Source organism: Cervus elaphus, chromosome 20, assembly GCF_910594005.1.
Source record: "Cervus elaphus chromosome 20, mCerEla1.1, whole genome shotgun sequence".
Classification (NCBI taxonomy): domain Eukaryota; kingdom Metazoa; phylum Chordata; class Mammalia; order Artiodactyla; family Cervidae; genus Cervus; species Cervus elaphus.
In genome coordinates this window covers 140,134,265-140,162,202 of record NC_057834.1, presented here as the reverse complement: position 1 = coordinate 140,162,202, position 27,938 = coordinate 140,134,265, and the positions used below count along the sequence as shown (strand labels likewise).

Below are 27,938 nucleotides of genomic sequence, written 5' to 3'. Positions count from 1 at the left end.
CCCCGTTACCCACTTGGAGTTCATTCCCTCTGCCTGGGGCCCCTCAGAGGCTTGCGCTGAGTGGGGGGGCCAGTGGTAGGACCGCCCTTTCAGGGATGTACCTCACAAGGCGGGATCCCACAGGCCACAGGCAAGCAGGGGTGACCTGGTCGACTCTGAGTGGGCAGAACTGTGCGCCCACCCAGCCTGTCCAGGACCTGCGGAGGCATGGAGTGTCTGTCCAGTGGGCAGGCAATAGTGGACAGGCGGCCCTCTGCATTCGGCTCACCCAACAGAACAGCGGGGCTCCAGAAGATTCCTGCCGAGAGAGCCATGTGTCCTGGGCTTCACGGGGCCAGCTTCGGGCCCCTGGACCAAGCAGCCAGTCGTCCAGCCTGCTGCTGGCTCTGTGGGTTGGGGGCTCTGCAGGCCCACCCCACGGGCAATGCCAAGACCGGATGGAGGCCCCCGGTCTGGCTGCAAGAGGCCATCAGGCATGGGTGGGCAGCATCTTGTAGGGGTTCAGGATGCCCTTGGGGTCCAGGAGGGCCTTGAGCTGCCTCATGAGCTGCAGCGCCTCGGGGGGCTTGCTGTAGCCGAGGACATCCTTCTTCTTGAAGCCCAGGCCGTGCTCGGCACTGACGCTGCCCCGATGGCCCGCCGTCCACTCGTACACGTAGGGCTCCAGGGTGCCCAGCAGGGACGCGCTGAAGGTCTCAGCCGTCACGTTGAGGTGCAGGTTGCCGTCCCCTGGAGGAGCAGGGATGCGCAGGTCAGCGGGGCCTCCTCTGCCCCTTGAGGCCCTCTCCTCCCCGAGGCCTCTTCCTTCCCCAGGCTCCCCACTTCCAAGAGCCCCCATCCCCGCCCCGCCCCCCTTCACACCACTGGCGACTACCTGGAGGTGGTCACCGCCCTCCTCTGGGGGTCGCAGTGCCCCTAGCCGCACACACGTGTCTCTACGAGTTCTCCCCAGCCCCCACCCCTCCCGCACAGCACCCCCTCCCTGAGGGCTTCCACCTGAGATGGACACACATCCGCCCAACCTGCATGAGCCCGGCGGGACCACCGAGACCGCCGCAGACCCGGGTCTCCCAGCACCCAGGAGGCCGCTAACCAGGTGACCTGCAGCCTCTAACCCAGTGACCTTGGACCTCTGACCCTGTGACCTGGGGCTTCTTATGCCCCCTCCTCCCATGCACGTCTGTCAAATGTAGGGAGCAAACCAGGGTCCCCTCTCCCACCAAACGTGGTTCCCACAACACACCCAGGGTGAAGGCTCTGCAAACAAGGGAAGCAGTGCGGAGAGAGGAGCTGGGCTCCGTTAGTACTCACAGCACATCCACACAGCAGCCCCCCGCGTGGGCCTGCGGGGTCCACACAGCCCCGGGGCCCACCCCGCCCCCACGCCAAATTCCCTCCAACTCAGCCTCCAACAATTCCCACAGATAAAAGCCTAAGACACACACACACCCCACACAAAGCCTAAGACAAAAATCACAAACACAAAGAAAAGAAACCATGATGACCAAGACCCACAAAGACCTGCGATCCAGTGATTTCCAAAAACAGAAAATAAATGCTTCATGTGTTTAAAGAAATAAGAGAGAGAAAATATAAAACATGGACCAGAAAGCTTTTAAATATCCAGGCCAATCTAGAAATGAAAAAGATGGTCACTGAAATGTCAACGAGCAGAGAGAGATGTAGCAGGATGGAAAACAGACAAGCACGCAGAGAACTGGGACCACGGCCGGCAGAGACGGGACGCATCCTGAGCCCTCGGGGGACACTCCGGGGGGCGGGGATGGGGAGACAGTATCCGCAGGGACAACTGGGGAGCAGTGTCTGAAGGCAAAGCCCACGGACTCCAGCTGACAGACACTGACCCACCTAAACAAAGCTGAGAGAAGCCAAGGAATCCCGAGGACAAGGATTTCCTTCCGTGGAGCACCACTGGCCCACAGCTACCTGCCAACAGCAGTCAGCGGTGCCTCCACTCTGCAGAGAACCGGACTGTCAGACCAGAGTCTCAAAGTTCACTGGGGAGAAACCGCTCAAAAGCAGAACGCGTACATTTTCAGGCTAACAAAATCCATGACGTGATGTCACCTGCCTTCCCGGCCCAGAGGAAACTAAAGGCAGGGCTGTGCTACCAGGTCAAAGATGGACCAGCAGTGTGGGTGAGTCTGGTCAATCACGAGCTCTCACGGCAGTAACAAAAGCACTGCCACTAGGGCTAGGAAACATCACGGAACTGGAACACACTCCACACACAGCATGCGACCAGGAGCGGATGATAACACCCAAGGGGCAGGGCCCCAAGGCCCCTGCTCCGAGGACCGGTCAGGCTCTCAGGGAAACAGCGGTGTCCAGAGGGTGGGGGACAGAGAGCTGACCATAAGGAACTGGCCCAGAGGACTGTGGGGAGTGGTTAGCCCAGCAGGTGGACACCCAGAAAGGAGCTGACCCTGCAGCTGTGGTCCAAAGGCCCCTTCCGTGGGGGACGTCTGTGTCCTGTGGTCCAGGCCTTCAGTGATCAGGCAAGATCCTCCCACATGGGGAGGGTGACCTGCTTTATTCAAGCTCTGTGGCTTTAAATGCTAATTTCATCTTAAAACTATCTTCACAGCAATATTCAGATTGACGTCCGACCAAGCATCTGGGCACACGGCCCACGGCCCAGCCAAGCTGACACACAGGCCAGCACACTGCTTGGGAAGAGGGTCACAATACTGATTAATCTCCAAGTCTTTTAAGGTAGGATCACCCTGATAACTTTGCAGGAAGAAATATCAACAACCTCAGACATGCAGATGACACCATTCCGATGGCAGAAAGTGAAGAGGAATTAAAGAGTCTCTTGATGAGGGTCAAAGAGGGGAGTGAAAAGGCTGGCTTAAAACTTAGTAAGATCATGGCATCTGGTCCCATCACTTCATGGTCATTAGAAGGGGAAAAAGTAGAAACAGTGACAGATTTTATTTCCTTGGGCTCCAAAATCACTGCGGATGGTGACTGCAGCCATAAAATTAAAAGATGCTTGCTCCTTGGAAGAAAAGTTACGACAAATATAGACAGTGTATTAGAGATCAGAGATCACTTTGCTGACAAAGGTCCCTATAGTCAAAGCTATGGTTTTTCCAATAGTCATGTACAGATATGAGAGCTGGGCCATAAAGAAGGCTGAGTGATTGTCAGGAAGCATTTAACAAGAGGCTTCCTGTGTGCTGTTTTGGATCTGTCAGGAACCCTCTGGCCCTTATTGATTCCTGAATATTCAGGAATTAAGAGGAGAGGCACACCTTTCCCGGGGCTGAGGAATCCAGGCATTTCTCCTTAGGGTGATAAGTACCCTCTTCCTTTTTATGAGCCATATGGTAAAAGGTGATTGTTTGCAACTCTCTCTTTGATAGGGATCATCTTATGTTTTGTAAGTCTGGAATTTTAATCTTTATCTTTGCTGAGAATAACTACAGTATATATGCCCACGCCATGTTGATTAAAACACCTTTGCTCCATCAGAGCTTGGGTCCCCGTGTCTTTCTTTCTTTCTATTCTTTCTCTCTCTCTATTTCTGGCTAATTCCTTGGAGCGCGGAGGCCCGCTGAGCTCACTTTCTTGCCCGGGCTTCTAAGACCCTCTCGAGAAGGCGCACTGTGCTTTCACCCACTCGAGAGGGCGCCTGGTGCCTATGTGCAGCAGCGCGCGCCCTAAGAACAGGACTCTATTGGCTTTCCGCGTAAACCAGGGGATAGCAGCCTCTTTCTCTCTCCTACTCTCCGGGCCACCAGGTTCCGGTCCATTAAAGGACCAACAAGTGAAGAAAAACTGGTGCTTTCAAACTGTGGTGTTGGAGAAGACTCCTGAGAGTCCCTTGGACTGCAAGGAGATCAAACCAGTTAATCCTAAAGGAAATCAGTCCTGAATATTCATTGGAAGGACTGATGCTAGAGTTGAAACTCCAATACTTTGGCCACCTGATGAGAAGAGCTGACTCATTGGAAAAGACCCTGATGCTGGGAAAGATTGAAGGCAAAAGGAGAACAGTGCAGCAGAGGATGAGATGGTTAGACAGCATCACCAACTCAAACGACATGAATTTGAGCAAACTCCAGAAGATAGCGGAGGACAGAGGAGTCTGGCGTGCTGCAGTCCAGGGGGTCACAAAGAGTTGAACACAACTAAGCAATTGAACACCACCACCACCCGGATGAAGATACAATTCTAGGGCTACTGCCGAAAGAGCAGATAGGCATAATTTCTTGTTAGTAAATGGAAACAAACTCTATGAGAAAAAACACCAACCAAAAGAAGGTAATTCCGTTCAGTTCCGTTCAGTCACTCAGTTGTGTCTGACTCTTTGCGACCCCATGGACTGCAGCACACCAGGCCTCCCTGTCCATCACCAACTCCTGGAGCTTACTCAAACTCATGTCCATCGAGTCAGTGATACCATTCAACCATCTCATCCTCTGTCCTCCCCTTCTCCTCCCGCCTTCAATCTTTCCCAGCATCAGGGTCTTTTGCAATGAGTCAGTTCTTCTCATCAGGTGGCCAAAGTATTGGAGCTTCAGCCTCAACATCAGTCCTTCCAATGAACACCCAGGACTGATCTCCTTTAGGATGGACTGGATGGATCTCCTTGCAGTCCAAGGGACTCTTGAGAGTCTTCTCCAACACCACAGTTCAAAAGCATCAATTCTTCAGTGCTCAGCTTTCTTTGTAGTCCAACTCTCATATCCATACATGACCACTGGAAAAACCATAGCTTTGACTAGACAGACCTTTGCTGGCAAAGAAGGTGATAAACCAGACTAAAAAATGTAGAAGAAATGAGGGAGAAATAGAAGGCCCAAAGTCAGACCAATCCAGGTCACCGAGTGACTACAGTCTCTGTAAATGAAGGGCAGCAAAACATGCCACATCAAACCAGGCCACTGTGGCATACGGATTATTCTGAGCTGGAGGCAACTGAGAAGAAAGAGACACAGAGTAGCCCCCTGCCCTCCATGCACCCGGAAGCAGGACGAGAATGTGTAAAGGCGTCCCCAGGCCCCGGCAAGGGCAGGGTCACCACCCGGGACAGCTCCTACATGAGGCTCATGTCCACCAGGTTCCTGTGTATTTATAAACCTTCCCACAATTTGCCCCTGAACGTCCGTCCTCTTCCTTCATCCACACTGTCTCCAAAGAGGTACTGTTCTTTGCTAAAATGCCCTACAAGTCGAGCTACCTGAAACTGAGCAGGACCCCGCGGGGTCTCTCTGTTCAGCCTCCGTGACCTTCGCTGAGCTCCAAAGGGCAGACTGGAACAGTGGCTCATCAGGGAGGGAGGGGTGCAGAGACAGGGAGGAGGAGCCAAGAACAGAGCGGCCTCGGGCGGGTCCTGGCCGTGAAACAGGGAAAGGGGCAGGGCGCGACCTTTAATAGAACGAGACTGCTGGGATAATCAGAGCCAGACGGGCCCAAGATGGCGATGAGTCAACCTCCACTAGACCCTGGGCCTCAGTACATGTCATCGTAACAGGTCAACACACCAGGGCCAAGGCCGACCCACAGAGACCAAGAAGTCGGCCATGATCCAATTTCTGGAAACCTCCGCCTCGCCCCCAAAGCAGCTGGAACAATCCTCCCACTCATGAGCTTATGAAATTACTCGCCTAATAAACACTGGCCACCCCATATACGGGGTACTCTCACCTTCTGAGATGGTGAGTGTGTCTCTGTCTAAATAAACCCGCTTCTTACCGACTATTTTATCTCTCACTGAATCGTTTCTCCAACGAGACATCAAGAACCTGAGCATCATTAAGTCCTGAGACCAGGTGTGCGATCTTAGTTAAAAGACCATGGGTGGACTCCCCTGGTGGTCCAGCGGTTAAGACTCTGCCTGCCAACGCAGGGGACATGGGTTTGATCCCGGGTCCTAGAAGATTCCGCATGCTGCAGGACAACTAAGCACCGCCACTCCTGAGCCTGTACGCTCTAGAGGCGCCCTTAGAGTTGTGCTCTGCAATAAGAGAAGCCCCTGCAGCGAGAAGCCCACTGTCCACCCCTGGAGAAAGTCCACACGGCAATGAAAACCAAGCACGGCCAACAGTAAGTCGACAGCTTTTAACCGTCACACGCATGTTGCATGCTTAGCTGCTCAGTCGTGGCCGACTCTGCGACTCCATGGACGATGTTTAGCTCACTCCTCTGTCCCCGGGATTCTCCAGGCGAGAATACTGGAATGGGTTGCCAGGTCATCCTCCAGGGGATCTTCCCGACCCAGGGATCGAACCTGTGGCTCCTGCTCTGCAGGTGGATTCTTTACCACCAAGCCACTGGGGAAACCCAGAAGTCACATAGCACATGTGAAAAAAAATCTTAAAAACAAGAAAGAACAGGTCATGGACTTTGGCTGCATTCGAGTCCCTGCCCCCACCACATGGGTTCATGTCCAAATCTGAGGTGGGTGGTTTCAGCTGCACCTCAAGGGACGCACATGACAGTATCTGTGAGCTTTACAGAACTAAGCGCCCCCATAAGTGCAAGATGTCAGGTTGTTCATTCCACAGAGGATCCCAGTTTGCTAATCTGGAGAAGCTCAGGAGACACGTGAGGCCTGGCTAAAGGAATGCAGGCCCTGCTCACACCCTGATCCCTATCATCAACCGCGCCCTGCACGATCCCCATAAACTCCTCACCAGATCCTCCCGGCTTGGGACAAAGGTTGGCGGCAGGAGCCCACTGTGTCTCCCCTGCCTGGCAAAGCAATAAATCTACTTTGTATTACTTCACCCCAAACCACGCCTCTGAGATTCGACCTGGCACCGGTGCACAGAGGCCGAGCTCTCGGCCTCAAACTGACAGCCCAGATCTCCACCTGCAGAAGCAGCTGAGGCACCAGGAGAAGGGAGCCCGCCCTCTGGGGCGGCGGGGGGCTCGCTCAGCCGCTGAGAGCCAAGCGGGCCCCAGCAACCGGCGGCGCAGAGGGCGGGCTGGGTCCAGGGGCCTGCTCTCAGCCCCGGCAAACGGCCGGGGAGGCTGGCGGCGCCCCGGGCAGGGGCCACACTTCCACCAGCGGCGCGCCCCACCCAGTCCTCTGCCCCCACAGGGCCAACAACAAGCCCATGGTCTTCAAGTGGACGGAAAACTCCCGCATGTTTGCAAGTTAAAACACACAGTTCTGCCCACCTCACGCGTCAAAGAAGCAATGACGAGGGAAATCAGAAAGCATTCAGAGCCGAAAGATGATGAGAGCGCCCTCAGATGGCAGGGGAGCACCCGGCCAGTGGCAGAGACGGGACAGAGAGAGGCACCCGGGCATCCCCGACCCACTCCTCTGCAGAGGGGTGGCATTGAGCGCCCAGGGGAGTGGATGCCCGGAGTGGGCTGAAGTACCGGGCGTGCAGGGCCAGCGCCTCAGCCAGAGGACACAAGGACCTGGAGCCAGGTCTGGCCCCGCTGACTCCTGCGGGCGCTCCTGGATGCTGCCAAGTCTGAGGAGGCAAGAACCAGGTACTTCTTAAAACCAGCAAACACCACCTGTGTGCTTACTTGGAGGGAAACTGAAGTACACTGAAGAGCAGAAAGGCTGAAAGTCAGTGAGCTACGTGTTTAGGTATAAAGTCAGAAGAGCAGTGGTGATGCCTGAAGGTGAAGAATAAAGAGCAAGGAAAGCAAGAAACAGAAAACCCACAAGGGAAAAGACCAGCAAGGCCCAGCGCTGACTCTGGAGAGACTGAAATCGACAACACCCGAGCAGGAGACAAAGCGGTGTGGACCGGGCTGCCCTCTGCTCCAGTCACGAGGGCCCGGCCGTCAGCCCCTGCGCCCACAGCCCTGTGCGGAAACCCAGACACACCCTGGCCCGAGACAGGTGAGGGCCACGCAGAATGCATGATTACCACGAGCCCTGACCCCGCACCTCCCGCTCGAGCCCAGACCCCCACACCTCCCCGCGCGAGCCCAGACCCCTGCGCCTCCCCACGTGAGCCCAGACCCCCGTGCCTCCCCACGTGAGACCAGACCCCGCTCCTCCCCACGCGAGCCCAGACCCCATGCCTCCCCATGCACCTCCCCACATGCCTCCCCACGCAAGCCCAGATGCCTGCACCTCCCCTCATGAGCCCAGACGCCCACACCTCCCCGCGCGAGCCCAGACCCCCGCGCCTCCCCACGTGACCCCAGACCCCGCACCTCCCCACACGAGCCCAGACTCCGTACCTCCACATGCACCTCCCCATGCACCTCCCCACGCGAGCCCAGACCCCACACCTCCTCACGCGAGCCCAGACCCCCATGCCTCCCCACGTGAGCCCAGACCCCGCACCTCCCCATGCACCTCCCCACACGCCTCCCCACGCAAGCCCAGATGCCTACACCTCCCCGCACGAGCCCAGACCCCATGCCTCTTCACGCGAGCCCAGACCCCCATGCCTCCCCACGTGAGCCCAGACCCCGCACCTCCCCATGCACCTCCCCACACGCCTCCCCACGCAAGCCCAGACGCCTACACCTCCCTGCACGAGCCCAGACCCCATGCCTCTTCACGCGAGCCCAGACCCCGCACCTCCCCATGCACCTCCCCACACGCCTCCCCGCACAAGCCCAGACGCCTACACCTCCCCACACGAGCCCAGATGCCCACACCTCCCTGCGCGAGCCCAGACCCCCGCGCCTCCCCACATGAGCCCAGACCCCGCACCTCCCCACACAAGCCCAGACCCCATGCCTCCCCACGTGAGCCCAGACCCCCGCACCTCCCTGTGCAAGCCCAGACCCCGTGCCTCCCCACACGCCTCCCCACACACCTCCCCATGCGAGTCCAGATCCCCGCGCCTCCCCGTGCAAGCCCAGACCCTGCACCTCCCCACGCGAGCCCAGACCCCCGCGCCTCCCCGTGCAAGCCCAGACCCCGCGCCTCCCCACACGCCTCCCCACATGCCTCCCCGCACACCTCCCCACGCGAGCCCAGACCCTGCACCTCCCCATGTGAGCCCAGACCCCGCGCCTCCCCGTGCAAGCCCAGACCCTGCACCTCCCCACGCGAGCCCAGACCCCCGCACCTCCCCGTGCAAGCCCAGACTCTGCGCTTCCCCACACGCCTCCCCACACACCTCCCCACGCAAGCCCAGACCCCGCACCTCCCCACGCAAGCCCAGACCCCGCACCTCCCCACGCGAGCCCAGACCCCCGCGCCTCCCCGTGCAAGCCCAGACCCCCGCGCCTCCCCACGTGAGCCCAGACCCCGCGCCTCCCCATGCACCTCCCCACGCAAGCCCAGACCCCGCACCTCCCCACGTGCCTCCCCACACACCTCCCCACACGAGCCCAGACCCCCGCACCTCCCCACGTGAGCCCAGACCCCGCGCCTCCCCACGTGCCTCCCCACACACCTCCCCACGGGAGCCTAGACCTCCGCACCTCCCAACGTGAGCCCAGACCCCGCGCCTCACCACTCACCTCCCCACGCGCCTCCCCACACACCTCCCCACGTGAGCCCAGACCCCGCGCCTCCCCGCGCAGAGAGCAGAGGTCTCTGCCGTGGGATGCCTGGCTTTTGTGAGGAGCACTGATCCTTTGTTGTTTGACTACATGAGTTTTTCTGTCCCCAGCAGAAAGCCCCGACGTGTCCTGGCTCCTCCCCTGCCTCCGGGAGCAGGCCCTCTGCACCATCGGAGAGCCCGCTCCCCGCCTAGAGCTCTCGGTAAGGTCCCAAAGAAAACAACTCACAACCTTTGGGTTGTACAGAGATAAGAAACAATCCAAATCCGGAGTTAAACAGTCCCCTTCCACAAGTGCTGGACACAGCACAAAGAATAAGAACCATGCGATGCCAGAACACTCAGAATCTTAGAAGAGACAGACAAGAGGCCAGAAAAAATGAACAAAGTCAATTCTGAAGAAAAGGAACGCTGGCAGAGTCCTGTGTCATTAAAGAAAGTGCCCCCCCAAAAAAGTCACCCACAAATACCTTTGGGCCCAAGTGCCTTCACCTGCAAGTTGTACTCAGCATTCACAGAGGAGGAATTCCAACCTCCCAGATGCTTCCCAAGATGACCCCCAGGTCGCTTTATGACTGACCAACCTCCAGCCTGGACAGACAGGGAACCTGACAGTGTAGGGCTGAGGAGGTCCTCTGCGGGGTCAGTCAGTGGGCTCAGACAAGACACAGAAAGGGTCCGGGCCACACTGAGATGACCCGGAAACACAGACCCACTCGCCCCCAGGTCCAGAGAGACGAGCCCTGCAGGGGGTCAAAGGGAAACCGGAGCCCGGCACCCAGGCAGACGTAGAAAGAGCATTCGGCAAATTCAGCAATCAGTCTCAATTTCCAGAGTGGAATTCCTCCACGTGACACATTCAGGGCCCCCACACACAGTCCTGGGAGGCGGAACTGGGCCCACCTTACGGAAAGGACAGCGGAGGCCCCAGGCAGACGCCGCCCCACACCCGGGAAGAGACAGGGCTTTGAGACACCTGGTCCCGAAGGCTGCTGAGAATCAAGGGGGATGAAATCGCTCCTTCCTGTGAATCAATAACTTAAAAGCGTGACTCTTCTGCAAACAATAATGACCAGAACTGGTTTTAAGACCCTTTCATCTAGGGGGAGGGCAGGGTCAGAGCTCATCCTCAAACACGAGACTCCCGTGATCAGGCCAGCCCCTCGCCCCAGCCAAGCCCCGAGCCCATGCTCCCAGGGCGGGCCTTCCCGGGATGCCCCAGGCATGCCCCCTGCCCCACGGGCTGCGCTCACCCAGGTGGCCATAGCCCACCACGCGCTTGGCGCTCGGGCCGAGTCGGGCACGCAGGTCACCCACAAGGTCGTAGAGCCTGTCCAGGGGCAGCGAGAGGTCGTACTTGTACACGTAGCCATCGTGGCTCAGGGCCTCGGTGATCCTCTCCCTGAGTGCCCACAGCATCTGGAGGGGGAACAGGCACCGTCACCCCGAGTGGGCAGGGCTGTGGGGTGACCCCGGGGTCGGGAGGGAACCCCCAGGTATCAGAAACATCCCATGTCGTGACAGGGACGCGGCTTCCGTCCAAGAATCCACACTGGACGGGGGCCCCAGACGTGGCCAGGTGGCCCCTGGCGGCAGACACCCAGGGCCCCTCAGGGACAAGCAGCACTGACCCTGTGACCTGGGACCGGCTGGGCAAGGTGGGCGTGAGGCAGACAGAGGGGCGCCCCCGGCCTGGGGACACAGATGGGGACCAGGGCTGGGGGCTTGGGACAGAGGTGGGGACCTCACCACGGCCCCACACCCTTCCCAGGGCCCCCATAACGTCCTTTCCCATCACAGACAGATGGGAGGGTATCCCCAGGCCTGTCCCGTCTCGTCCCCCCCCATCCACCACATCCCCCCACCACGTCACGGGAAACCTCGAGATGAGGCAGCTTTCCAGGTAAGGGAAAACATTGCCGGGAGCCGGCACACGAGATCCCACCCATGACAAGGTCATGAGGGAGAAAACCTGACGGGCAAGGCAGATCAGGTTTTTAGGGATTCCAGAAAAGCTGCCCCCTGCGCTCAGCTTAAATGTGATATCTGTCTTTCTGATGCTTGCTTCAATAGACTACTCCCTAATTTCTGTGACACAGGCAGAAGGCCTTCCCCGATCTCTTTCCAAATAAGAAAATCAATTTAGAACTTTAACCAATAAGTTTCCCGGGTGGTGGTATTTTATGAGATTATCCAGGGTGAAAGGAGTGTTTTAATTTAAACTCCTTTGCTGGTATTTTAGTTTGTTTGGCAAATGTGTTTATGCCCTTGGTACTAATATGCATGATTGCTTACAATACCCTAATCATAAAACAGCATAAAGAACCTGATCACATAAAGGCCCTAATAGGCACAGAGCCCTTCAGGGGTGAGGAAGCCCTACTAGAGAACATAAAAATATTATTCTAAAAGTGGTTATAGTTAAAGATTTAGAAAAATAAGAGTTTAAAATTGTTAATTTTAGTGGTGAGGTGTGGGTGGGCCGCGGCAACCGGGTGAGCGGCGGGAGGTGGGCTGCGGCCCAGAAGGGAAAAAAAAAAAAAATAAAATTGTTGTTATCGCTTCTCGGCCTTTTGGCTAAGATCAAGTGTAGTGTCTGTTCTTATCAGTTTAATATCTGATACGTCCTCTATCCGAGGACAATATATTAAATGGATTTTTGGAATTAGGAGTTGGAGTAGGAGCTTGCTCCGTCCACTCCACGCATCGACCTGGTATTGCAGTACTTCCAGGAACGATGCACCAAAAAAAAAAAGAAAAAAGAAAATTGTTAATTTTAATCAGGAATGCTAAACAGGGGCTGCCTCACTGGAGCTGCAGAGTCTTTGTGTGGTAAACCTTTTAGATAAATTTAACTGGTAACTTCTGCAAAAGGACTGACCTTTGTGTTCATTAAAGAATAGATTACGGAAAACAGCTTTGCATTCACCTAGGTCATAAAATGTCAATAGGCCCCAAGGCCAGAAGATAATGTACAAGACCCTCATAAACAAAGAAGTATGCAGAAAACACCCTGGTTTTGTGAAGAACAAGCTGATGTAATATTAAACTATCTTCTCCTTAGAAATGTACACAATTTAGGGTATAAAAGCCACGGTAAAAAATAAAGCATTGCCAGACTCTGCCAGACTCTGCAAATACCCCCATCTGGTCATTCTCTCTCTCTCTCTCTTTCTCTCTCTCTCCCTCGCAGACTTGGCCCTATCAAGGCTGGTCTCACGTGTCTTCTCTCTCTCTCTCTCACCGACGCCATTCATCCTGAGGGTACCCCTGGATCCTGCCGAGGCTAGACCCCAGGGGTCTAGACCCACTTCTTTCGTTTCTTTTTTAACAAGCCCACGGTGCAGTAATCACCCCTGAGTAAGGAACAGTTCCTCAGCAGCACAGATACCCAGCGGGTGTCCGCGTTTCCCCAGTCGCTCAGCACCATGGGTCGTGCCCTTCCCACGCCTGGGAGCCCCGACCACCATCCTGGCCCAATGCTCCCCCCGCGCCCAGGGCCCACCACATCCCTGCACGGGCGGCCTGAGCCCGGCAGCCCTGCCCGCCCCACGCGGTCTCCTCAAGCCCTCACGTCCCAGCATGGCCACAGAGCTGCAGGCCCCTTGTCCGCCCACCCCGCCCACTGCTCCAAACCCACTCTCTCTAGAACATTCCATCTGCAACGCCTCTGTGCCCTGCAGAGCTGACACTGTTCCCCCAGCCCACCCAGGCTCAGATGCCCCCGACCCCACCCCGTGTCACCGCCAGGCCCCGGACGCCAGCGCTTGAGGACAGGGCACCGAGGCAGGCAGCGTGGCCCCTGGGGTGGGACCCACTCTGGCCCCGAGCTGGGAACACGGCCACCCACTCGCCCCGCGCAGCAGCCTGGAGCTCGGTGCATCCAGATGGAGCCAGGGCCGCTGGAGCTGGGCCCCCGTCAGGAGGCGCGGACGTGTGCCCGGCTCCTGTGCCCGGAGGGGCAGGGCCCAGCTCTCAGGCCCGAGGCCCAGTGCTTCCTCTTTCCCAGGCAACAGAGTGCGTTTGGGGGAAACAAGGGAAACATGGGAGGCAAGCCCCAGCACTGGGCCCTGGTGGGGAGAGGACACACCGCCCCCAGGACTCAGCCCCCAGGACACAGCCCCCATCCCCCCTCAGGACTCAGCCCCCATCCCCCCCAGGACACAGCCCCCATCCCCCCCCAGGACACAGCCCCCATCCCCCCCCAGGACACAGCCCCCATCCCCACCAGGACTCAGCCCCCATCCCCCGCCCAGGACACAGCCCCCATCCCCCCTAGGACACAGCCCCCATCCCCCCCAGGACACAGCCCCCATCCCCCCCAGGACTCAGCCCCCACCACCCCAGGACACAGCCCTCCATGCCCCCCAGGACACAGCCCCCATCCCCCCCAGGACACAGACCCCAGGACTCAGCCCCCATCCCCCCCAGGACACAGCCCCCATCCTCCCCAGGACACAGCCCCCATCCCCTCCAGGACACAGCCCCCATCCCCCCCAGGACACAGACCCCAGGACTCAGCCCCCATCCTCCCCAGGACACAGCCCCCATCCTCCCCAGGACACAGCCCCCATCCCCCCCAGGACACAGCCCCCATCCCCCCCAGGACACAGCCCCCATCCTCCCCAGGACACAGCCCCCATCCCCCCCAGGACACAGCCCCCATCCCCCCCAGGACACAGCCCCCATCCTCCCCAGGACTCAGCCCCCATCCCTCGCCCAGGACACAGCCCCCATCCCCCCCAGGACTCAGCCCCCATCCCCCGCCCAGGACACAGCCCCCATCCCCCCTAGGACACAGCCCCCATCCTCCCCAGGACACAGACCCCAGGACTCAGTCCCCATCCTCCCCAGGACACAGCCCCCATCCTCCCCAGGACACAGCCCCCATCCCCCCCAGGACACAGACCCCAGGACTCAGCCCCCATTCCCCCCAGGACTCAGCCCCCATCCTCCCCAGGACACAGCCCCCATCCCCCCCAGGACACAGCCCCCATCCCCTCCAGGACACAGCCCCCATCCCCCCCAGGACTCAGCCCCCATCCCCCCCAGGACACAGCCCCCATCCTCCCCAGGACACAGCCCCCATCCCCCCGAGGACTCAGCCCCCATCCCCCCCAGGACTCAGCCCCCATCCCCCCCAGGACACAGCCCCCATCCTCCCCAGGACACAGACCCCAGGACACAGCCCCCATCCTCCCCAGGACACAGCCCCCATCCCCCCCAGGACACAGCCCCCTGGACTCAGCCCAGCAAGCCCAGCCTCACAGGAAGGAGCAGACAGAGCGGCTGACAGGAAGGTGGAGGGTCACCAGGACAGGGAGCAGGACTGAAATCACAGGTCAGGAGGTGAAGGCCATCCGGGAGCCCAGAGCGGAGGGCCAGGTGGGAACAGGAGGGGTGGCCGGGCCCTCTGCCCCAGCCCCTGAATGGCAACCGTGGCCCCCCCAGCGCCCACGCCTGCACGGTGACAGCAGCCTCCCCCCGGCCAGGCCCACCCTCCTCACCCTCTGGTGAAGCCCCTCCCACGGAGCCCCCACGCCCTGCCCAGCCACCCCCCAGTCCACAGACCCTGACACCAAGTGCATCCCAGCGGGGTGGCCGGTAGGCGGGTCCCCAGCCGCAGCCCCTCTCACTTCAGCGCGTGGGGGGCATCGCCCACCTTGATCCTCCTCTCGTCGCTGCCCAGGGTCCCGTCGGTCACCAGCCCCGAATCCAGCACCTGCTCCAGGAAGCGGCCCAGCTTCTCAGCGTCGTGCCCTGGCCCAGAGCCCGCGGTCTCGACGAGGACGTAGAAGGGGCTTTCTGGAAGGGCAGGGGCAGGGAGAGCAGGGAGCGGCGGTCAGGGGAAGGCTGGGGCAGGACCGCCAGGGCCAGGGGGCTCCAGCACCTCCTCACACGCCGGGGTCACCTACAGAGCAGCCACCGGCTACTGCAGCTCAAAAACAGGTCTTCCACTGTAAGACAGACAGTGCCCCCGGAGACAGGGCAGAGCCGGACTGCTGGGGCCGGGACCGCGCCGTGGAGGGCAGGGCTCCTCTCATCAATCCGCAGGGTGAGCGGAGGCGTGGTGCCTGCCGAGGTCGATGACTCACTGGGGGCGCTCTGTGCATCCAGGGGCCCTCCACACCCTCAGGGGCCCTCCACCCCATGAGAGACTCCCTACTCACACCAGGGACCTTCCCACCCCCACCCCAAGGGACCCTCCACTTCTGCAGGCCCTCACATACAGAGAAGATGCCACGTGAGGACCCTCACCAGAACCCAGCCCCCGTGGAGCCATGGTCCTGGACTGGCAGCCTCCAGGACCCTATGCTGAGGGCTGCAGTTCTGGAAGGGCGGTCTGGGGTGAGACCAGGACCACCTCCTCTGGTCAGTTTCAAGAGTGAGAGGGCCAGGACCGGCAGCTGTGTGGGTTTACACAGATGCACACAGCGCATGGACTCAAGAACCAGGCATGACGAGCTCGTCGGCTAAGTCAGAACGAGCTGGCTGAGCTCCGGTGGCCAGCACGTTGTGGGGGGATACTTCTCCCAGCTGAGGAGCCGGCGGAGGGTCCTGACTGCGTCTGGCTGTTCCAGAGACCCTGCAGCTCCAGCACAACTGCCAGCATCTGACCCAGCTCTGCAGGGGAAGGGATCTCAGGGAGAACCCTGCCCTCAACAGCGACGGGGCCACCAGAACCGCTGCACTCCCTGCCGCCTCCACTCTGCGGACAGGCTGGAGGCCTGGCACCTTCCATCAGCCCACACGCCAAACGGTGCAAAAGGTGTGGCGGGCACTGCCCGCCGGCGGGGACGGTACCTTGCACGGGGCAGGAGAGACCGAGGTGGAGCCTGACCAGCTTCATGCACTCAGCATCCATGAACTCAAACGCAGACAGGATCTCGCCCAGCATCGCCCTGCAGGTGCGGAAGGTCTGCAGAACCTCAGCAAAGCCCGGACAGCCTGCAACGGGCGTGGTGAGAGGACAAGCGGACTGGCACACGGACACGGAGACTTGCCACAGGCCACCCGAGCCGCCCTTCAAGCAGCAAAACCAACCCACCCTGCCAATGGCCACTTGGAAGTCCGCAAACACACGGCCAGAAACTGGCCCGTCGGGAAGCAACTTGGCTGTGTCTCTGTGACACCCAGGCCCCACAAGCCACTCAGGGCACATGTCCTGGCCCCCAGCTCTCCGCGGCGGAGAACCAGGTGCCCGAGACAGGGCGCGGACGTCGATGTGTGGGCAGGCAGGGCGGGCCCAGAAGAGCCCGGTGGGCACAGGGGTGTGCTTGGCCCTTCCGGGCAGGGATTGGGAGGCACTAGGAGTCCCGGGGAGGGCAGGGAGGAGGGTTGGGGCTGGGACCCACTCTGTGGGGCCAAGGAGCAGCCGGGGGCGGCCTGTGAAGCCCAGCAAAGGGAGCTGAGCGAACTGAAGACAGATCGGAGGAAAGCTTCCAGAACGCAACACAGAGAGGGGCTGGAGGGAAACCCGCGCGGCTAAGACACGTGGAGACCGACAGCCCGGACGGTCCTCTCGTGCGTCTCATCACCGTGCTGGGAGGAGGGGGGGCCAGGGTGGCTGCTGAGAATGGGGTGGAGGGAAGCTTCTGGGGTGGGGGTTTAGGAAGTTCCAGAAAAAAAGAAATGCACTCTCACAGGAGACACACCGGGACCCATAAACAACCAAAGGAAAAGACGAAATATTTAGGTCGGCCAAAGAAAGGGAGACAGCCCCTCAGGGTGGCCGCAGGGGACGCCGACCCGCCACTGCTGACCACGGACCCGTGAGGAGCGCGGCTCCCACAGGATGGGAGACACCAGACGCCGGGGCCGCCTTCCAGGAAAGGGGAGGAGGGAGACGTTCCAGACAGACTCGACAGGAACTCGACACGGACCCCACAGCCACGGGCGTCCATGATGGGAGCAACCAGGATGTGTTCACAGCGCGGGGCCGGGAAAGCCCACCGCAGGAGTGCAGGAAGGGTGAATGTGAGATTACAGTGACCAGCGTGCCGGACGGAATCAGGACAAGACCGCGGGTGGGGGAGCCGCGGGCCACAGCCTGGTGTGGGTGGACAGGGGCGGGGGAGGAGAGGCACAGCGAGCATCCCCAGGCCAGGGGAGCCGAGAAGCTGCACGGCTAGAGGGGCCCCGAGGCGCTCAAAGAGACGGTGGTCCAGGAGCGGGGGTGGGGGGCGAGCCACTGGCCCCACCAGGTGGACTAACAGCCCCGAGATGAACAGACGCGGCCCTGGACCTGGCACCAAACGCTGCTTCCCTGCGAATCTTACGGCGTGAGTGAGTGAGTGACAGGGAGTGAAAGTCGCTCAGTTGTGTCCGACTCTGTGTGACCCCAGGGACCACAGCCCACCAGGCTCCTCTGTCCATGTGATGCTCCAGGCAAGAAGACTGGAGTGGGTTGCCATTTCCTTCTCCAGAGGATCGTCCCGACCCAGGGATCAAACTCAGCTCTCCTGATTTATCTTCTTTTAGTTTTGCTTCCTTTTGGTCTTTACAGCATAAACTGTTATTTAAGAATGACAAACACCAGCTGGATGAGATGCGCGAAGCCCTGGTCCTTTTACAGAATAAAGCACGCCCTGCGCAGACCCCACCATGCGCACCAAGGCCAAGTCCCGGCCTGAGGGGAGAGGGAGAAGCGGGAGGAACGGGAAGGGCGGCCCGCGCGGCTGCAGACAGCCCCCCCTCCCCCCGGCACAGCCAGTGCCGCCCAAGAACCCCTGGAGGCTGACGGAGGGCGCCTACCCAGGAAGGCCACGTTCACAGCGCTGGGCTTGGGTGGACACAAGACGGACACGGCCGTGATGACCCCCAGGGTGCCCTCCGACCCAATGAAGAGCTGCTTCAGGTCGTAGCCCGTGTTGTCCTTCCTCAGAGACGTGAGGCAGTTCAGGACGGTGCCGTCGGCCAGCACCTAGAGATGGCGTTAGCACTGGCCCCACGCCACCCTGGGGAGGCCAACCCACCCCGTGCACCTTGAGAGAGAGCCCCGGGGTGGAGAAGGGGGGCGGGGGAGCACCCGGGGCGGAGAGGGGGGAGCACCAGGGGCAGAGCAGGCAGCACCTCCAGTGGAGTGGGGGAAGCACCAAGGACGGAGGGGGGAGCACCCAGGACAGAGTGGGGAGCACCCAGAACAGAGGGAGTAACACCTTGGACGAAGCAGGGAACCTGAGGCAGAGCAGGGAAGCACCTGGATGGAGCGGGGAGCACCTTGGGTTGAGTGGCAAGCTCCCAGGACAGAGCAGGAAGCATCTCAGGTGGAGCGGGGAGCACCCGGGATGGAGCAGGGAGCACCCGGGAAGGAGCAGGGAGCACCTCAGTGGAGAAGGGAGCACCTTGGTTTGAGTGGGGAGCACCTGAGATGGAGCAAGGAGCACCTGGGTAGAGCAGGGAGCACCTTGGGTTGAGTGGGGAGCACCCAGGATGGAGCAGGGAGCACCCGGGATGGAGCAGGGAGCACCTGGGTGGAGCAGGGAGCACCTTGGGTTGAGTGGGGAGCACCCGGGATGGAGCAGGGAGCACCTGAGTGGAGCAGGGAGCACCTGGGGTGCAGGAAGGCAGGGAAAGGCAGTGCACCAGTGCCCCCAGCCCTGCATTCCTCATCCACAGGCACTTCAATCACACGCTGTAATCCTATCTGACTCTCGTTGGGTGAATTCAGTCAGAAGCTTAGTGAAACAACTTGCAAAAGCGAGCAAGTGAATTACAAAAAAACAACCTGCAGCTAGAGAACAAAGTTACGGGAACCTTGTGATTTATCAGACGGAAGCGGACCCCTCCTTGGATAAACACAGGGTCCGGGCTTTAGAAAACCCCTGGGAGCCATGACGGTGGCCTGACCGGGCTCCTCCGGTCACGAGCCCCTGGAAAGCCAGCGGGCAGAATGCCACCAGTCCAGAAACCTGCTCAGGGCAACACCTGCCACAGCAGCCCTTCACGGGGGCAGGAGGTGCGTCATCGCCTTGTGGGAAGCCAAAGAGCAGGGTGCTGCATCTAACCCCCATGGCCCAGGTGGGGCCTAGTGGAGACTAGGCCACACCCCGAGGTGGCCTCCCTACCCACCTGCAGCCCGAGAGGGCAGCACCAGGCCTGGGCCTGCACACCCTGGGTGCCATGCATGGGAGCAAGGGTACACCTGACCTCTGAGCCAGGGGGTCTCACCAGAGACCTCGCATGCTGACCACTGGGAAAGGCCGGCCCCCTGGGACCAACCCAGGAACTGGAGCAGGTCCGGCCAGGTCGCTAGGAGCAGGGCCAGCGCCCAGTAGCAACAGTGTCCCCAGCTCACCACTTCCAGGCCCAGGACTGTCCCCCGTAGGGAGCCATATCGCAGAAACCGGAGGCCGCCCGCGTTGGTGGCCACATTCCCCCCGATGTGGCAGCTGCCCTTCGCCCCGAGGTCCAGAGGCATGACGAAGCCCTGCTCCTCCACGTACTGGCTCAGCGCCTCCAAAACACACCCCGCCTGGCAGACCAAGACCCCTGCCAAGCAAGCAGAGCCCCCGCGGGGGCCCTCAGGCTCAGCTCAGGGAGCCCAGCAGGCCAAAAATCCCAGGAGGGGCGTCTGCCCACCCAGGAACCAGGGCGAGGAGGAAAACAGGTGTGCCCTGTCCCTCCCCCAGGAGATGCCTTTATGAGAAAAGAGGAAAGGCCAGTGAGGCCACTTGGGGGGAACACGGCTCACACACACAGGCTCACGCAAGGGAGCAGTGAAAAGGGGTTCCTACAAGGCTGGGGCCCTCAAGTGTGGGTGGGATTCTGTCCCAGGGGACACGTGACAAATCTGGAGATAATCTGGGTTGGAGATGGTGCTGGCATCGAGTGTGGAGGCTGGGATGCTGCCCAGCTCCCCAGTGTCCAGGTGCCCTGGCCAGAGAGCATGATTGGCCCAGGGGTCCTGCCCAAGAGGCACAGACACAAGCTGTGGGGCCTGGAGCTTCGAAACCGTGGAGCCCCGCACATGCCCCACAGGCCTCAGGAAGGCTTGGCGTGGCCAGGAGGGGCCGCAGCACAGCTCAAGCCCACGGTGTAAATCTCCCCGAGGACCAAGGGGCCTGGGCTCCTGGCTCAGGCAGAGGGGCGGCTGCTCGTCCCTCAACCCCAGACCCGGGACCCCCCGCCCAGCCCAGCCCAGCCCCGCAGCCGAGAGGGAAGTCCCGGGAGCAGCCAGCCTTACCTGACACGTCGTGGAAGCTCAGGACCTGGTTCATGAGGGCAGTGGACACAATGATCTCGTCGAAGACCGGCGTGCTGCCGCCCACCATGCCCGTGTTGCCCCCCTGTGGGTTCACGGCCAGGTTCCGCTCGTGACAGTACCTGGGACACGCCGAGGACCAGGGTCAGGGCCCTCTCCCACTCCTCCAGCACCCCGGGGGGGACGCCATCAGGGCTGTGAGACCCCAGCCTTTCCCGCCACCAAGCCTCCTGCCGTAGACTCGAGGGGGTGCCTCCTCCGTCCCCACACACGACAGGAGTCTGAGGGGCAAGTGACCCCGGCAAACCGCAGAGGGAGCAGGCGGCCATGGTCTTCCCAGGTCATGGACGAGGCCCGGGCCACCCCGAGGCGCAGACAGAGTGCCCACTGCCGCCCTCCCTGCTCACCTCAGACAACTGCAGCCCCGGGCACTCGGGGGCCCTCCCACCCCCACCCCACATCTGCTCCCCTTCATCCTGCGCTGCCCACCCTTCCCCTGCCCATTGCCCTTCAGAGGCAGGTCAGTCACCAGCAGCACCTCGTCCCCAGCCAGCCTCCTACTGAGCAAAGACCTAAAGGGACCGGGCCCTGATGGGTCAGGATCTGGGCACTGGGCCCCCCCCCAAGAGGGGCAAGCTGCCCACCTGCGTCACGTGAGCCACCCGGCAGGCGGCCAGCCTCCAGCCCAAGCTCAGACAGAGCAAGGCCAGGTGTCCCTGCACACACCCCCACGGGGCGGCGGGGACAGAGCACTCAGGGGCGCTCACCTTCCACACATCGACAGTGGCATGGAATAGGAATCAGACCACGGGCATTGCCACGTGGAAGGGAAAAGACCATGACATGGGAGATACAATGTGACGATGCTTAACAACCCACACACGTGCAGGAAAGCGCTGAGCTGACAAACCAAAATGTCATCAGTGGTTATCTTCGGAGAGGAAAATTTTGGTTGCTTTTGCAATTTTTTTTTTCTTTATGGCTTTGTATGTTTTCCAATTCTTCTATAGTAAACACGAGCGTGTAGGGATAGAAAGCATCCAAGCAGACTTTTTTCAAGAAAAGGTCTGTGCCCGCCCCTGCCCTGGGCGACAAGGCTGCCCGGCGCCCCCTGGAGGCCGCGGGTCCGCTCAGCCTGCTCGGCCCCGCCCTCCCGTCGCCCCGCCCTCCCCTGCTCGGCCCCGCCCTCCCCTGCTCGGCCCCGCCCTCCCCTGCTCGGCCCCGCCCTCCGCTGCTCGGCCAGCCCTCCCGTCCCCGCCTGCGTGGCCGCGGGCTCTGCGTGCTCTCGGCCCCGCGCTGGTGACGAGGGAGTGGGGCGGGCAGGGCGCCTACCTGAGGATGTGTGCCACCTCCTGGGTCGTCCGGGGCCTCAGCAGCACCTTGCTGGAGCCTGCGGGATAGAAGCCACGGTCACTCAGGTGGGGCGTCCCGCCTCCCGGGGAAGCACGCCCGCCAGCCTCCAGGCCTAGAGCCCGAATCGCTGAGGAGGAGGAGGGCCCGCCCGGCAGCCCGCGGGCCCGGGGACCTTAGCGGCAGGGGCCTGGAGTCTTCTCCACTGCGAGTGACCGGGTTTCCCAGGGAAGTAACCTGTGTTGTGTGGGGACACCTGAGGCCACATGAACACCCGGCACCCTGCGAGCGGACGCCCATGAGCTTCAGTGTCTGTGAATCATCTTCACCCGAGTCTGTTCTCAGGGAGATGCTTCCTAATGCACCCATTCACCCGCACTCATGAGCCGACCTTCTGCTCCAGGAAGGGGCCTTCTCCACCTCGTGCATTTATAATCTTGGCTATCAATCCACAGCGGTGCAGGCTGTGGACTCTCATTTCGTGGTTATCACAAGTTATTTGATGCCCAGTCGTGACCTCATCTGTTGGCATTCCTGACCACTGCCTCCAAGACAGTGAAGTTTCTATGCTCTCAGTTTTGCGGAAAGTGCTTTAAGCAGCTAAGAGGCTGCAGGAGGACAAGAGGCTGTCTCGCACATCTTCCTGCTGCGTAACTGACTTTTACGATGCTCTGAGATCAGGTTGTAGTTTCTACCTTATTTTCTTATTATGAAAGCCATTTCTCATTTGTTTTTCATCAAATGAACCGTGTCTGCCCAGGCGGTTGGCTGTCAGGCATCCAGGTCCTTCAGGGCAGCAGAGTCCAGGGACCCTGTTCACCCGCGAGGCTCCAGTCGGTTTCATTCACTCACTGCGTTTCCCAATAATACCTAAGTGCCCACCGTGTGCCCAGACACAGAGTAAAAACAAAGTTCTCCCGCCCCATGGAGTTACCTTTCTAATGGGGAAAAGGATAAGAAAATGGTCCAAAGTGTTAATAAGGGGAGGCTACAAAGAGAGCAAAGCCCAGAGCAGAGGTCATCAGAGGCAACTCCGGGGAGGCTCCCAGGACAGGAGGGAAGGAGCATCCAGCCTGGAGAGGCTGGCAAGGGAACAGGCAGAAGGGTCAGCCGCACAGGGTCAGGGTGCCCCACCCCCTACTCCCTCCCCACTCCCCACTGCAGCCTGCCTCCCTCCCTCTCCGTAGCGGGCCACTCTGACCCAGCCCTCCCCACCCTGCCCGCCACCTGCCAGCAGCACGCCCAGGGCTCCAATGGCCTAACTCCAGTGGGCCCTCCATGGGCCCTTCCGGACTATCCTCTCAGTCGGCCGTCTGCCCCCACCGCTGCGGAGCCTTCCTGCCCCTGCTCTGCTTCCCCTGCAGCCCTCTCTCTCACTCAAGGAGACTCTGGGCTTGAAGAACCGGAGGCACCCTCCTCACCCCATGGCCTCATCTAGGCACGCACAAACCCAGCAGTGCTCCCGGCTCTTGGTCCCCCTGTCAAGTTTGTGTCCAGAGATCTCGGGGTCAGTACCCACCACTCGGGGTCAGCACACACCACCTCGGGGTCAGCACACACCACTCGGGGTCAGCGCACACCACCTCAGGGTCAGTGCACACCGCCTTGGGGTCAGCGCACACCACCTGGGGTCACCACACACCACTTGGGGTCAACACACACCACTTGGGATCACCACACACCACTTGGGGTCAGCACACACCGCCTCGGGGTCAGCACACACCACTCGGGGTCAGCACACACAGCCTCGGGGCTGCTTCCACAGGACCTTGCAGAGCTGACACCTCCTGCCCCACCCTCGGCAGGAGCCTGCTGGTCAGGCCGCAGAGACTTTCTGCTCCAGGACTCAGAGCTGCCTCCTCGAGCCCAGTGGCCCGCAGAACAAGCTGTGCCCAGCATCCACGTTGCCCACGGACTGCAGGCCCCCCACGTTCCTCAGGGACGTCCCTCCTGTCTCGGTCTTTGAGACACCACGCTGCCCTGTGCTCGGAAGGGGGCTCTGTGTGGGGCGGGGCTGGATGCCTTCCATCGAGGGTGCCCGGTAGATAAGCCCAGCCGAAGGGCGTCCACCGCCTCCAGCCTCCCCACGGGCAGGGCCATCCCGTTATCTGCGCCTATGCCCCAATTCCACTTGCTCATGACGCTGCACTCTGGTCTGGAGCCTCACTCAGCTTTCCTGCCACCAGCAAGGCCCCCGCTGTGTCTGAGCCAAGAGCCCAGCACACCCTCCACGGCTCACCTTCAGTCTGGACTGCGCTGACTCCAGGCCCAGCCTAAGGACCTGGACACCCAGCGTGTCCTAGCATTTCAGGCTTAAATATGCCATCGTGTTGTAAACTGTCTTCCACATCTTCTTAATATGCAGCAAGAATATCGTGTTGGTTTTTGTAACTAAGTAGGTCACATTATCTCTGAAATCACTTCAGGATACAACACAAAAGTGAAAGTGTTAGTTGCTCAGTCATGTCTGACTCTTTGTGACCCATGGTCTATGGCCCACCAGGCTCCTCTGTCCATGGGATTTTCTAAGCAAGAATACTGGAGTAGGTTGCCATTCCGTTCTCCAGGGGATCTTCTTGACCCAGGGATGGAACCTGGGTTTCCTGCACTGCAGGCGGATTCTTTACCATCTGAGCACCAGGGAAGACAACACAGGGCCTTAGGAAATCTGCTACCAAGAAGGCGAGCTGGGTCCAGAAGGAGAATCTCCAAGCTGGTGCAGGGGGTGTGGTTGGAGGAGAGGGAGGCTGGGGCGGTCAGGCCACCTGGCAGGGCCCGCATCTTTCCCAAGCAAGCTGCAGAGGGGACAACAGGCCCCCCAAAAGACATGTAGACACCCCACCCTGCAGAACCCACGAACGTGACCTTCCTTGGAGAAAGGGTCCTTACAGATGTAATTAAGTTAAGGATCTAAACTTGAGATCATCCTGATGAGGGTGGTACCCCAATCCAAGGACAGGTGACCTCATAAGAGAACAGAGAGGGAAACACAAGGAGAGGCCGTGTGAGGAGGGACGAGGACTGGACGATGTTGTCACAGCCAACAGTCACCTGGAGCCCCAGGAGCTGGAAGAGGCAGGAGAGACTCTCCACTAGAGGGAGCCCTACCCACACCTGAGAACAGAGAGGAGACACTCCAGTAGTTTGAGCCCAGTTTGCGGTTCCTTGTTACATATTAGCCCAGGGATTAGCTGCAGCCATGAAATTAAATGACGTTTGCTCCTTGGAAGCAAAGCTATGACCAACCTAGACAGCATATTAAAAAGCAAACATTACTTTGCTAACAAAGGTCTACTGAAAGCTATAGTTTTTCCAGTAGGCATGTACAGATGTGAGAGTTGGACTATAAAGAAAGCTAAGCGCCAAAGAATTGATGCTTTTGAACTGTGGTGTTGGAGAAGACTCTTGAGAGTCCCTTGGGCTGCAAGGAGATCCAACCAGTCCATCCTAAAGGAAATCAGTCCCGAATATCCACTGGAAGGACTGACAGTGAAGCTGAAACTCCATTACTTTGGCCACCTCATGCGAAGAACTGACTCATTGGAAAAGACCCTGATGCTGGGAAAGATTGAAGGCGGGAGAAGGGGACGACAGAGGATGAGATGGTTGGATAGCATCACTGACATGAGTCTGAATAAACTTCAGGAGTTAGTGATGGAGGCCTGGCGTGCTGCAGTCCATGGGGTCGCAAAGAGTTGGACACGACTGAGTGACTGAACTGAACTGAACTGAACTGAAGCGTTCTGAGGAAGTGAGTAGTAGTTAACCACACACCCACCTCAGAGCAGCTGGGGGGGTGGGGGGGGTCAGCTGTTTTATCTTAATTTGCAGATGTCCCGCATATGAAAAGTGTCTGTGACATCACCCACAGCTCCTGCACCCAGTGCTCACCACTGGCCGCCTGGAGTTCAGGCTGTTCCTCAACTCTGCCCACGCCAAACATGAAGTGTGAACAGACCCTCACTCACCTCGGACCGTCCTCAGCCAGTCCACGTTGGGAGCCTCGAGCTCCTCCGGGTCTGTGATGACCCTGCCAGGGACGATGTGCTCCAGGGCAGCCAGATCGTCCTCAGACACCACGGAGAAGGGAAGCCGCCGCACAGGGTAGCGCTCTGGGGTCAGCGTCACCTCAGGAGCACGGGAGGAGGCCGAGGAGCTGCCTCGTCGAACCAGGGGGCCGGTGCCCCAGACCCCTTGCAGGCCGCCCGGCCCAGGGATCTTGGACGGTCCTGCCCACATCCTCTGTCGCACGGAGGCTCCCTGGACGCAGGCTGCCCGCCAGCAGAAGAGCCACACAGGCCACCTGGGCACCAGACGGGGCATCATCACTCCTGCCCTACAAAGTAAGTGATCGGACTTATGACTCTGGGAAAGCACGGAGCTAATACAAGGGAAGCACCTGCAGCGCGGGGAGACAGCTCAGCAGGGCCCAGAAACACACAGTGGCTTCCACGGCTGCGGTGGCAGAGTGAGATTTGGACCACCCGGAAGCGGCGGGGACAAGGGACACGAGGCCTTCAGCTGACGCAGCACGGCCCCCGGCAGGAGTCACCCCTGACAAGTTACCAGATGCACACCCTTGGCTGAGGCCACCCCCACCCCTGTGTTAGCTTTAACATCTGCAACAACCTCGCCTCCCTTTTATCCCCTCTTCCTTCACAAGGAACAAGCAGTTAAGGTGCTATAAGGAACAGATGCCATTTCTCTGGTGCCTCAGCTAGTAAAGAACCTGCCTGCCAATGCAGGAAATGCAAAAGACACGGGTTCAATCCCTGGGTCAAGAAGATCCTTTGGGAAAGGAAATGGCAACCCGCTCCAGTATTCTTGCCTGGAGAATCCCATGGGCAGAAGAGCCTGGTAAACTACAGTTCATGGACTGGGTTCGCACGCAGAGTTGGACACGACTAAGCGCACACATTACACATGCATGTGGTGGTTTAATCTTTAAGTCTTGTCCGACTCTGCGACCCCATGGACTGTAGCCAGCCAGGCTCCTCTGTCCCTGGGATTGCCCAGGCAAGAATACTTGAGAGGGTTGCCGTTTCCTTCTCCTTGGAATCTTCCTGACCCAGGGAGTGAACCAGTGTCTCCTGCATTTGTATTTTACCACGGAGCCACCAGGGAACGAGTGGTTAAAAAAATAAATCTTATGTTTGTGGATATGCTACAAGTTCACAAAAAGCGGGGGGCAGAGGGAAGCTCCTCTGGGCCCCCGCCCTGGGGGACCGGGAGCGCGCACACTCGTCAGGCAGTCCCCGGGGAAGGGAGCGGGGTGGCGCACCGGTGTTCTGGTTGCTTCCAGCTCACCTGGCGCTCAGACCACCTGGGCGGCACGAGGGACAGCGCCCTCGCGCAGGGTCACACCTCCGAGTGACCTTGAGGACACGATCGGAGCCCCTGGGTGCCTGGAGGCAGCAGGCACCGCACCAGAGGGGGTGAGGCTTAAAGGAGGCGCGGACGCCGACCCCACCCCCCACGGTTCAGGGCTGCGCAGGGCAGGTGAGCGGCGAGCTCGGGGCCGGACTCCCGCCGGGGGCCGGGCGCCTGGGGTCACGCCCGTCAGGGGACCACTGGGGGCCACCGGGGACCACCAGGGACCAGGAGCGGTCGCCCCAGCCAGGGGGTGACGACCAAGCGCCGGCGCCCCGGGCACGCAGAGTCACCCAGGCTCGTCCGGAGGGCCCCGGGCGCGCGGCCTGCGCGATCGCGTGACCGGATCAGCCCGGGCGGTGGGATCCGAGGGTCCCGAGGGCGCCCGCCGCCCCGCGACCGCGCGCTTCCGCCGCCCCGGGCCCGCGGCCCTCAGCCCTTCCGCCGAGACCCCGAGCGGCCGCGCGCACGCACTCACGTCCACGTCCCCGCCGCAAGCTTCGCGCCGCCGCGGAGAGTGGGCGGGGCGGAGGGACTGCGCCTGC

The 27,938-nt window shown here is 60.1% G+C and overlaps 1 protein-coding gene and 1 non-coding gene across 4 annotated transcripts; one reads left to right on the top strand and one right to left on the bottom strand.

Moving 5' to 3' along the window:
• Nucleotides 1-27,938, bottom strand: D2HGDH (D-2-hydroxyglutarate dehydrogenase). Of its 3 annotated transcripts, none has more exons than XM_043877487.1 (10): nucleotides 27,872-27,938; nucleotides 25,992-26,359; nucleotides 22,006-22,063; nucleotides 20,656-20,795; nucleotides 19,768-19,961; nucleotides 18,225-18,393; nucleotides 16,275-16,418; nucleotides 15,133-15,275; nucleotides 10,724-10,889; nucleotides 1-729 (listed from the first exon to the last, which is right to left on the bottom strand). In XM_043877487.1, the coding sequence occupies exons 2-10, from the start codon at nucleotides 26,347-26,349 to the stop codon at nucleotides 470-472; spliced, it is 1,632 nt and encodes a 543-aa protein (XP_043733422.1). In that variant the 5' UTR covers nucleotides 26,350-26,359; nucleotides 27,872-27,938; the 3' UTR covers nucleotides 1-469. The 3 variants fall into 3 exon arrangements, with proteins under 3 accessions (XP_043733422.1, XP_043733423.1, XP_043733421.1); XM_043877488.1 differs by having other exon boundaries at nucleotides 27,868-27,895; XM_043877486.1 differs by lacking the exon at nucleotides 27,872-27,938 and adding an exon at nucleotides 27,331-27,861.
• On the top strand, nucleotides 12,028-12,218 carry LOC122678400. The gene has a single exon (XR_006336086.1). It is a non-coding gene; the product is annotated as a U2 spliceosomal RNA (small nuclear RNA).